At 38.3% G+C, this 12,192-nt stretch overlaps 1 protein-coding gene across 1 annotated transcript in view; it reads left to right on the top strand.

Annotated features, from left to right (window-relative positions):
- The window catches only part of LOC128745656 (microtubule-associated protein tau), a 62,074-nt gene that overhangs the window by 33,902 nt on the left and 15,980 nt on the right, over positions 1-12,192 (top strand). Inside the window, exons 4-7 of the mRNA XM_053842734.1 lie at positions 1,413-1,578; positions 1,648-1,853; positions 2,166-2,351; positions 3,840-3,878. Of these exons, the coding sequence (XP_053698709.1) occupies positions 1,413-1,578; positions 1,648-1,853; positions 2,166-2,351; positions 3,840-3,878 (597 nt within the window). The remainder of the gene's footprint in view (positions 1-1,412; positions 1,579-1,647; positions 1,854-2,165; positions 2,352-3,839; positions 3,879-12,192) is intronic.

Below are 12,192 nucleotides of genomic sequence, written 5' to 3'. Positions count from 1 at the left end.
ATTTAAAGACCTCGTGTCAGTAGTGGTCCCGTTTCAAAAAAAATTATTCCTAGTATTTTCATCATTAGAAACGAGTCACACTATAATGAGGATTGCATCCTTGTCCAATAATAGCTCAGAACGTAGCATGAATGCATTTAACGGCAATCCTCGTGGTAGAGACTCGATGTGCTGCGTTGGTTGATTCCATAACAGACCTGTTTCTGTTGTAGTTCGATCTAATGTAAACATGACTTGTTCATTTTTCTTCAGCAACCATTAAACACCCTGTAACTGATACTCTGAAAACCACATTGCTAGTCAGTTTTGCTGAGAATTATTTTCTAAAATAGATTAATGATGGAAGAAAGCAAATCAGTTGGCCATAGCACACGCTGGATTTTTATCCGGCTTCGAAATACGGGAAATTTTAGCATTTTCCATAACTTCGAATATGATTTATGCTGTGTGATTTACGCCAAATGAAATTGCATTTTTAAGCATACTTTTCGGGGATCTTATCCAACATTTTTATTCTTTCACAGATTACTTTAGCTGTAGAGAGAAATTATCCAAATCGTTTGAGTACTCTCCTTGTAAATTTAATCACATCGATTCTACAACTCTACCCAAAATTTTTATACGAAGCAATCGATAAAAGAAATTAAATATTTATATCACTTCTCAAACGATAGCGTAAAAGTAAGCTCAACCGGCACCCAAAACAGAGATTCTAGTCTCCGATTTAACTGTTTTGACTAAGTTTTACATGTCTATCACATAATTGCATCAAAGTAAGAACCAAGATAAAAATGTAACAACCTACTAAATCGATATGAAACAGAGTAATAGCACTTGTGGTTGATGGAAAGTATTACATTGTCATATCGAATCAAATCCTCAAGCATGTTAAACATTACATTTACTTGCTGTGTTGTGCCGTTTCCGCAGAACGCGTGGTAAATGTGCGATTATTTTCTTATGTTCCGAAACATACAATCCGATGCCCTTGCGATACGATGCGCTCCATTACACATCTTGATATTAATCAACATTTGTGACTGGGTTTGGTTCCAGAAAACGTGCAACTAGGATTGGTCTTTAGTCTGTTGCTGGCTTCCGTGAATTGAAATTGGTTTGCTCCTCCGGATTAATTCTATTTGTTGTGCGGCTCAATTTTGCAAATAAGAGTGCTTGATTTTTGCTGCGTCTGACATTTGAGTGATTTAAATTAACTGATAATACTTTGCTTTAACACTTCGCCAGAGAAAGTGTTACCAACCCTAGACTGCTAAATGATTAGAGGAAGAATTGCGAAAAAAAGCACCAGAGTGAAGTTTTTCATAGAAAGATCGTTTAAGGTTTAAAATTACTATGGTTGTGAAACGAGTTCTAATAGGAAAAATGTGTGTTTCTATTTTCACTGTCAACAGGAGCGAAATGGTCCAGGCTCTCCTGGTTCCCCACTGAAGTCACCCAGCAAAATTCCTTCATTGCGACGGCCAGAAAGCATTACGCCACAGACACGATCCAGGAGCACATCAAAGCAACGACTAACAGCAAAAACGCCCGAAACTCCAACCGAACCGCTCATCAAAAGTAGGTGCATTATCCACAGTTATATGAATTAAAAGCTAATTTTTTTTATTGTTCTTCTCTCCTTGGCAGAAGTACCAATGAACAAAATTCAGGTCGGTGCAACTCCATCGCCGAATCTAAAGGTGGTCAAATCTAAGATTGGGTCCCTGGAAAATGCAACCCATAAACCGGGCGGTGGAAACATAAAAATAGAAACGAAAAAAATCGAGATCAAAGCGGCGCCAAGGATTGAAGCGAAAAACGAAGCCTACGTGCCGAAGGGTGGCGACAAGAAGGTAGGAAACCGAAGCGAATTTCATGGCAAAAGTTTTGAATTGCAGTGTGGCGCGAGAGTTGTGAAAGTTTTGTTTCAATGTTTCAATTTCCGTCCGGTCTAGCTTTTGGTTTCTATTTTCACCATGGTTTCAGTAGAACACAGTACACAATGTTGTTTTAATAACTTTATCACTGTATGGAATAAGTTTCACTCACAGGTTTTTAGTTGCGAGCTTAAAATAGTCATAAACACTTTGTTATTACTTGGATTATTACTTTGAGCCAGCTCTACAGTACATGGTTGTAACTGTTTGATTCTGTCGCAATTTCAGATATTGTCAACCAAGCTGCAATGGAATGCCAGATCGAAAATTGGGTCGCTGGAGAACGCGAACCACAAGCCCGGCGGAGGAGACAAAAAAATCGAAACTCTGAAAACCGATTTCAAAGATCGGGCAAAATCTAAGGTGGGTTCGAAGGACAACCTTGGATACCAGCCCGGTGGAGGAGATGTTAAGGTAATGAGAAGACGCACTCAGTTTCGTTCATTTACTCTTATGGCTCGCCAGGAAAATCAGTGGAATCTCATATACTAAAGTAGATGCTCCGTTTTTTTGCCGGAAAGCGCTAGAATGCCTAATTTTAGTCACTCTCAGGTACGGTTGCAGGGCTCCATATTGGAGAAATTTCTAGCCAAACGAATATAAGTATTCGGAAGGTTACTCATTTGGAAGAATTCTATGCTGTTTGCTCAATTACCCTTATACTGTAAGATTTAAAATCACCTCAACGACAGAACATTAAAGCAAGTAATTGCAAATTGGCGTCAAATTACAATATTCCTTAAATTTACAACTATTTAACTTCTAGATTACAAGTCTTTTCTAGATATATTTGTTCATAATACGTTAATCCTTCCTTGCAGGTTATTGTTTGTTTTGTTTTGAAAAGTTATTCAATTTATTTCATCCACATTGTATTTACTATATTTTGAATTCCACTAGCTACCACTAAATCACAGATGAATGCTTACTTTTCCAATTTACGGCAAACTCTAAACACGGATTTTGATCGGTTTTGTACAATAATGAGTTTACAAAAAATATATATCTCACTTGATATTGGTTTTTCTGAATGGTTTTGTTCACTCATTTTTCATGAACAAGAGCCATACATTCATCTCGTAGGATTTACATTAGATATAGCAATACAATATTAGGATTTCAGGTTAACATTGGATCATTTTTAATACGGAGGCCATGATTTTCGCTGTAGACGAGCAGAAAACACGATTGGCTTACTGGCTGGTTCATGGAAAGGTACCTCTTGTTAAACATTAACGCGCGAGCATAGAGTCTTGATCTGCATGCCATAATAGGTTAGCTCGAACACTGTAAGCTAATCACTGCATGTAGAACGTAAATCGAAGTCTTACTAGCCCTTCCCAAATATTACCTCGCTGTCTAGGCTCACCGTTCACCTTGTTCTAGATCGTAACTCATCATTCCGATCCATTTTGACGGCATAATAAAAATGGCAATTTGCCTTTGTTGTTCCAGTGCGGAATATATTTCGGTCGTACTGTTAAGCTCAGTAGCTGCTCTTGAATTTTACTCGCCTCATAAAATTTCGTCAATCAACAAAAATATGAGCTCATTTGCTAACTCAGGAACTGAGTGATCTTGCCACAATCCGCGCTTTTGGCACACGCCCAAAAATCGCGCGGTACAGAAGATACCTATTCATTCATTACTGTGCAGGGAGACCGAACCCAAGAAAACAAAAACCCAAATAGCGTCACATTCCAGACCAGCATGCGTACGTGGGTTCAAATTTAGCCAAATAAAAATAATCATCCGTACTTTCGTTTTTGCATGAGCGATCCGTCGGTTTGCTTGCATTACCTCATATCTCCTGCCTTCCATTTTATTTACTAACTCGTTTTACGCTATACCCATTTCTGTTGTTGTATTTATCATAATGCGTATCTTGAATGTTTCTGAAAGCCTGGAAGTGCCGCAGTTATTGAGCAAAGAAGAAGAGCCGTAAGTAATGTTTGTACTGAGCAGTAAACTAAACAAACAATTGAACACCTAGCGAGCAATCGTAGAAACCTATACGTCAAGAAGTGAGTTCGCATACGACCGCTGATTGATTTTATTTCCATTCGTAAGCTCATGTACACCCATTGTAAATGCATTCGTCTTACAGCTCACTTCCATTTAGTTTTTATGGTGGGTTACGTTATGAACTTTAATGAAAGTTTACCTACACCCACTGTGCTCATTAATTCATTATCACATCCAACAATCATCAACACTATTCACACCTCAATAGCAGAACACTGCTTCGTAGAAGTTGCTTGTCGAATATTTGAAATAGTTACACCACGAAAGACATTTTGATTACTATACGTGAGTAGAGTTATTAAATATTAAACACATCTTTAAAACCGACTGAAAAAAGTTGGAAATTTACCATTGAACCGCGTTTTATCATAATCATGTCTAGTAACTTTATGTTTTTAAATCAATTGTCGTGGACTGCTTTGTAGCATCCTGATATTTATACCATACTACACACTTAAAAAAAAGCGCCGTAGTCGGCTAAATTTTGCCGAGATTTGGACAGCCGAGCGTTCGGTAAAATTTTTTATGATGCCAAACGTTAGTAAAGATCCGTAGACGTCGATTTGCAAAATCGAAATTTTTACCCAACGCTCGGCTGTCCAAATCTCGGCAAAATTTAGCCGACTTCGGCGCTTTTTTTTAAGTGTGTAGAAGACCCGGCGCGCGTTGCTACGCAATTCTAAAAAGGGGATACATGCATAATCCTGAAGATTTGATTAATTGTAGTCTTGCAACCAAGAGCTTTCTTTTTGACAACCCAAGATATTCCTAAATCATGCCGCAAATTTCTAATCTTCAGCACGCATCAGCATTTGTGACTCGAGCAGCAAGTCCAACGTAACGATTTGGGTTTTATTACCAACCCTTAAAATAGTAATGTTGGCAAAATCGTAATAAAATCTCAGTGCAGTTCGATTGAAATCAGTTGAAAACTGGTCAGAAACCATAAACTTAGTGTAATCTCAACATTATTTTCTTCATATTTTCATTTCAACAATGTATTTTCTCTTCAATTTTGTTTTTAAAATAAGTATTATATTATCTTACTTTTATTTAATTTGACCCATTATCTAGGCTTCACCGATTTATTCTTAACAATTTTGTTCCAAATTTATCTTATATTTTAGTATGGACGGCAACATTCGCGAGTTCGATTACTTTTTGAATATTACAAAAAATTCTGTTTAATTTGTATGAGAGCCCTCCCCCCTTCCAGAGGGGAGAGGAATCTCAATACGCCATAGAAAAAATTTTTGCCTCCAGTAACCCCCAAATTCATTTGCTTGATTAATAGTCGAGTTCTGGGGAAATTTGTGTTTTATTTGTATGGGAGCTCCTCTCTTAGAAGAAGGAGGTTTCTCAATCTACCCTGGGAAAAAACATTCTACCTCCCTTCATATGCCAAATTTGGTTCCATTTGCTTGATTAGTTCCCGAGTTATAAAGAAATTTGTGTTTCATGTGTATGGGAGCCCCCCATTCTAGAGGAGGAGGGGTCTCAAACTACCATAGAAAAAAATCCTGTCTTTAGAAACCCCCAAATGCCAAATTTGGTTCCATTTACTTGATTAATAGTCAAGTTATGGGGAAATTTTGGTTTTATTTGTATGGAAGCCCCTTCTCTTAGAGAAAGGAGGGTTCTCAATCTACCATAGAAAAAAATTCTGCCTCCAAAAACCTTCACATGCCAAATTTGGTTCCATTTGCTTGATTAGTTCCCGAGTTATAAAGAAATTTGAGTTTCATTTGTATGGGAGCCCCCCCTTCTAGAGGGGGAGGAGTCTCAAACAACCAAAGAAAAAAATCCTGTTTCTTGAGACCCCCACATACCAAATTTGGTTCTATTTGCTTGATTAGTTGTCAAGTTATGAGAAAATGTTTGTTTTATTTGTATAGAAATCCCCCTTCTTAAAGGAAAGAGAGGTCTTAATTTACCATAGAAAACATATCTGCCTCCGAAAGCCTTCACATGCCAAATTTGGTTCCATTTGCTTGATTAGTTTCTGAGTTATGAAGAAATTAGTGTTCCATTTGTATGGGACCCTTCTAGAGGAGGAAGGGGTCTCAAACCATGCTAACAACATTCCTCACATCAAACGCAATGTGTATGCCAAGTTTCATCATAATCCGTCGAGCGGTTTGCGAGTCTATACCGGACACACGAAAAGCATTTCATTTTTATATATGCAGATTAGAGGGGTTGCCTGAAATGTGTAATGTGTGTTGTTTGCACATTATTTAGGCCGGCTACTTCGGTAACGTGTGACTGGAACAGAGAGAAAGTGATCGAAGGTGGTTGACTGCTTTCTACCAAAACGGGGTTCAGTCAGTCGGTACATAGTCAGAATATCACATTGGCGATCCTGTCAATGTCGAGCCATGTTCATGTGTTGAAAAGCAGGAATATTAAGATTAAATAATTGAAATATGTATTGAGTTTTTCTAGCTCAAAACGTTTAAAAAAAAAAATTTTTGACTTGACTATTTTTGTTGTTGGTTTTACATGGGAAATTGTGGGTTGCTTGTCTAAAAACTCTGTATTGCGGATTTGGCACGGAACACCTCGTGATAATGAATAAAACTTATTGTGAAAAAACTACAAGGTATACAGCCCTAAGGGTTGTACGAAAGGGTGACGTATGACTTTGTCAGATCATTACATAAAAGACTAATGTGAACTGCATTTCTGGCATATGTATGTTTATAAGAATTCGTGAGTACCATTGTTGAAGTGAATGTTTGAAAGAGAAGAGCGAAATATTCAGATTCAATTCTTCATTGAATGCAATGGTGGCTTTGAAAATACGGGGACGGGGGTTCATAATGTCCTCCTCTTTTGAGATAAATGGCATTCGAATATCCTTCTCTTTTGACCTAAATGGCAACAGGCACGTAAGTTAGCGGCGTCGGTTCACTGTCTTTTACTCCGAGAAGATTTTACTAGTTTACTTTCACAGCTTACCACTTGTTACATAGCAGAAACTATAGCTCATACGCAAAAATTTCTGTTTTATTTGTATGAGAGTCTTTATCCTCCTACCACAGCGGTGAGGGGTCTCAAACCATCATACTTAAAATAAATTGGGAATTGGGAAATAATATGGGAGCCCCTCCTCCCCCTCTCTTGGAAGGGGAACGGGTCTTAGTGCAACATAGAAAAAATTCTTACCTGCAAAACCCCCACATGCCAAATTTGGTTCCTTTTGTTTGATTAGTTCTAGAGTTATGAGGAAATTTGTGCTTCATTTGTATGGGAGTCCCCCCTCTTATGAGGGGAACGGGTCTCAGTGCACCATAGAAAAAAATCCTGCCTTCTAAAATTCCCACGTACCAAATTTGGTTCCATTTGCTTGATTAGTTCTTGAGTTTTGAGGAAATTGGTGCTTCATTTGTATAGGAGTCCCCCTCTTACGCTCTCCTTAAAATTTCTCTTTTATCCCTCCATAAAATTGCTGGTCATTTTATCTATCCAACGACATATAAATTGTTCAGTTTCGTTCAGTAGTTTAATAGTTATTGGCATTTGAAATCTTTCATGCAAACGTTACACTTCTATTTTCGTTTTCAAAAAGTGCTACCCAGTCCCAGTATAGTAACCAAAGACGTAGTCCTACGTCAAAAAAAGATCTGAGAAAAACCGTGTAGTGTGAATTATTGAGATCAAATTGTACTCATTGGGAGAAAAATGTAAACTAACGTTACAAATCTAATTGAAAAGTATTTGGCTGCACTAGGGTAGTTGATCCAATAGTTGTGGTAGGACCAATAGTTGCGCTACTATTCATTGTTAATGCATATTTTCGTCACCGTAGCATTTTAGATAAAACAACTACGTTCATTATATAAAACAGGTTCTTAGAAGTATTGGTATTTAGATTACACCATTTAAAATTAAAGCATTATTTGCTAAAATCCAATTTCCCGCAATCTAACGCAACTATACGCGCAGTTGGAGCGCACAACTATAGGCGCTCATTTCTATAGTTTTGCTACGATGTTTTTTCACTTAGCAACCTAACAATGTATATGGAATAACACAATTAAAGGAACACCAAACTTAATTAAGGAAACATTAGCGCAACTGTTGGTACAATATAATTGAATCGGAAAATTCATTTTTTCTTTATAAAGCTTCTCGTACAACGAAAGCAATTGTCTTGCCTTGTGACAAATACCTTGTATTTGATAAATTTATATCCCACAAGCATTAATTGAAGCATATACCTCAATAAACAATAAAATTAAATTATATTGTGCTTAGTGGCGCAACTAATGGAGCATCTACCTTACTGCCGCAAAAAAAAAATTTTTTTGAATTCCTTGAGCAATTTTCTTTAAAAATGTAAGAATAATTTTTTTTCTAAACCTCATATTTCCAAAGATATAAGCAAAAGAAAACAAGAGGTGTCACCAAACCAACCAGCACAAAACTTAGGATTTTTGCTTTCTGAACTAAAATCAACAATTTATCTGACTCAAATCCATGAAGGTCTTTTACGCGGGTCTCGGACACATTTCCACTGTTACTGGAGCATTTGTACCAAAGCTTTTTCAGTAGTGGAGCTAAAATTTTGACTCTTAAATTAAATCAATAAAAAGCCATTGTGACCACCTCATATTTGGTTATGAGCTTTAGTAGTATTTGTAGTTAACTAAATCGTAGTTATATTTATACTAGCTGAGCCGGTAAACTTCGTCCTGCCACAAATTGAACTAAATAAAAATTGTAAGTTTCGAATGTACTCAAGGTATAAATAAATATTTGGTTTTTGAGAAGCATTGTTTTTGAGAAGTTTATCCTTTGATAGAATCAATCATTTTCACCGTCATTTCATTGATTACCAGATTTATACAAATCGTCTGTTTTATACAACTGTGCTAAACCCACCCCGGTAGCAACTTTAACGTTTGCGAACAAAATAAGTGAAGCCACCATTGATTGGCTGGATCATTGGATTACTTGTATGCAAGTGTGCGTGCAAAAGAACGAATCACACGGTATTTTTACGGCATCAGCAGAAATTTTTGTTGAGTTATCATCTATCTCGTATGAAAAGTAACGTTTCCCCTTAGTTGAATGTAAATTATAATTATCAATGAGTTATTATTGAGTTTCCTAAAAAAATCTTCATTGCCATATCACTTAATTGATACATCACACTTCGAAAAAATCTTGTAATTTTACGTCTTCTGACCTGCACACAGAGGTGGCATAAACCGCAGCGCAGACCAAAAGACACACATTCTTAAACAACACAACACTCGCCATGCGGTGTGTGTTCGCCCACAAATTCCCTTCAGTATCTCTTTTGCTAAACACGCTCTTTCGTGTTTTACGCGCACCAAGAAAAGGCAGCCGCAAACGCAGAGTGATAAATTTGCTGCGTGCTTTACCACACCAAGAGCCGCACTCTGCGCGGCTGGATTGTACACCCTGCGCTGGGTCAGTTGAAGTGGTGTGATTAAAAAAAGCATTTTTACTGTTGCGGTGCCTGATCCGTACTAACTTAACATAGACCATATTAGTTGTTCAGTGCAGCGTGTATTTTCACTTTTAAAAGGGCAGAAAATTTGTAAATACAAAACAATTTTTTTGCGCAATTCCGCACGGAGTGTGGCAAAGGGCAGCACCAAGTGCTGTTTGTCACTCACTGGGCGATTTTCACCGAGTGCTGTTGTTCGCTCCCACTCCGCTTTCGCTCGTACGCTGTGTGCATATTAGCTGTAGAGGTGTGTTGCCGAATATCGCTCTGTGCGACAAGGCATGATATTGGAACATTGGGCGCATAGTGTGAGCGAATGACAGCCCTGCTGCACATAAATGGAACATCGCAAAGCATATAAAATTACGTGTTATTTCACTTAAAGGCTTGTTTAATACATGTAAATTGATGTAAAAATATATCTTTAAAAACGGGTTAGGCTGTTTACGTTTTATTTAATGGAAAAATGTATCGGATTTCAATTTACGTCGAATGTGAGATTTATTTTTTCGTTCTGTGATACGTGATTAAATTTCGATGGGTTGGTCACGTCAGTTTCATCATTTCCACTGTTGTGTGAATGCTGCTTATTAAAAGCAAAACGCATGTAGCGCCACCTCATAATGTGGCGGTTTCAGGAAACAGGGTAGAGGCCGGGGGTTGGCTAAACCATGTTACAAATGGCCATCTTTCCAAAATCTCAAAATTTCTCGCCAAATGTCCAATCGTAACATGAAAAAAATTTGAACACTTCATTTCCCATTTTGCCACCAAGTACCGTCGGTCCACAATCACACACAATCATGGGTCATTTTAGATTTTTCTGCCGGTTAATATTATACTAATTGATTGATGGAATTGCTGCCCATATGTAGCATTAACAATTTGATCAAACGGAAATCATGGGTGTGACCCATGATTGTGGACTGACTGTACTAATTGCAGAATTTTACGCTCAAAAACCCCAAACATTCGTTAACCATTTGCTTTTAGCGTCCATGATTCATGTCCGTACAGGGCCACTGGGAGGATTAGTGCTCTGTAGAGCGCCAGTTTTGTGCGAATTTGCAAACTACGGGACTTCAGCTGGCTACGTTATCCATAGCAAACCCGATTCGCGGCTGCAATTCGTCGTTTCACCTCGCGGCTTACATCGTTGTCACATGTCACGAGCGTACCAAGGTATATGCATTCCTCAACCTCTTCATATAGTTCCCCCTCCAACTCCACACCGGTGCTAACACCAATTGAACTCCCACGGTCCCTGCCAGCAACCATGACCTTCGTTTTGGCGGTGTTAATAGTAGGTTCCATCTCGCTGTTTTCCGTATAAAAGGCCTAACGGTTTATTACGGTGATATCGACGTCATCCGCAAAACCAAGAAGCATGTGTGATCTCGTGGTAACAGTTCCGTTTCTTTCCACGTTTGCTCTTCGCATTGCATTTTCTAAGGCACCTACTAAGGAATAGTAGGTTAGAGAGTGCATACCTTTGCTTCAGTCCATGCAACGCCACGAAAGCAGTAGAGGTCTCCCCTGCTATTCTGACACATGATTTTGACCTATCCAGTGTCGCACGAATCAGCGTAATTATTAGTTTCGTCGGAAAACCATGTTCTAGCATCATCTGCCACAGGTCATTTCGTTTGACTGAATCGTACGCCGGCTTAAAGTCCACAAACAGATGATGAGTCCACAAGTGATACTCTCGGGATTTGTCTAATACCTGTCGCAGAATAAACATCTGATCCGTCGTGGAGCGACCCTTACGAAAACTAGTTTGGTACTAGCCGACGAAGCACTCCGCTAACGGTCTCACTCTACAGAACATTTATAAGAGGCTACAGGATGCAGAATTGAACAATGTAATGCTTCGATAGTTTTACCTTTGTTATACTATATCAAAGAGTTAGAAATTGAAAACGAAATTGATCCATGGGCCGGAGGTCCGACTCACGTGTACCAATCGATAGAGTTCGACGAATTGAACAATACCTGTGTGTGTATATGTGTATGTGTGTGTGTGCAGTTTATTTTCTATCGTCTGTTTCTCGGAGATGGCTGAGCCGATTGTTGCGCTATTATTTCTGTTTGAAAGGAATTATAGCCTAGTATATCACTATTGAATTGTTTCGTGGTTCGAAGTTTCGTTTAAAAGTTATGAGCAAAAGTGTGAAAGCTACGTGACACGATTTTCTTTGGAAGTGTGGTACCGATTTCAATGATCTTAGTGTGAAATGAAAGCTCTTTTCGACATAATTTTTTTTAAGGATGTTTTATTGAAAAGAAACAAGTAATTCAAAAGTTATGCCTGAAAAGCCTGTTTTGATTAGGTACAAATAATCGTCTGTTTCTCAGAGATGGCCAAACTAATTTATGCGCTATTAGTGTCATTTAAAAGGTAATATAGACGTTCCAAAGACGTGTTGATTGTTATCTCAAAGTATAAGTAGGATGGTATAACAAAGGTTCCTTGCACCATCAGGTGGATTAAATCGGATTTTTACACTCGAGTCGAAGTCCTGTTTTGAAAATAGGGCAAATGAGGCCATCAAACCACTCCACAATGGGCAAAAACGAGCGAAAAAACAAACGCAATTAAGATACGTTCTGCAGGCTGATAAAATACAGCTTTCCACGAGTGATAATGGCGGCTAATGGGTACAGTTTTCTGAAGGGCACAGTTCGGACATTCAATGCAGGAGCGGTTACTGCGGTTACTATGAAAACCACTACGGTTGTAGCTTG

The sequence above is a fragment of the Sabethes cyaneus genome, chromosome 1, assembly GCF_943734655.1.
Source record: "Sabethes cyaneus chromosome 1, idSabCyanKW18_F2, whole genome shotgun sequence".
NCBI classification, from domain to species: Eukaryota; Metazoa; Arthropoda; class Insecta; order Diptera; family Culicidae; genus Sabethes; species Sabethes cyaneus.
The sequence above is the reverse complement of the archived record's forward strand: the minus strand, read 5'-3'. Positions and strand labels throughout refer to the sequence as shown.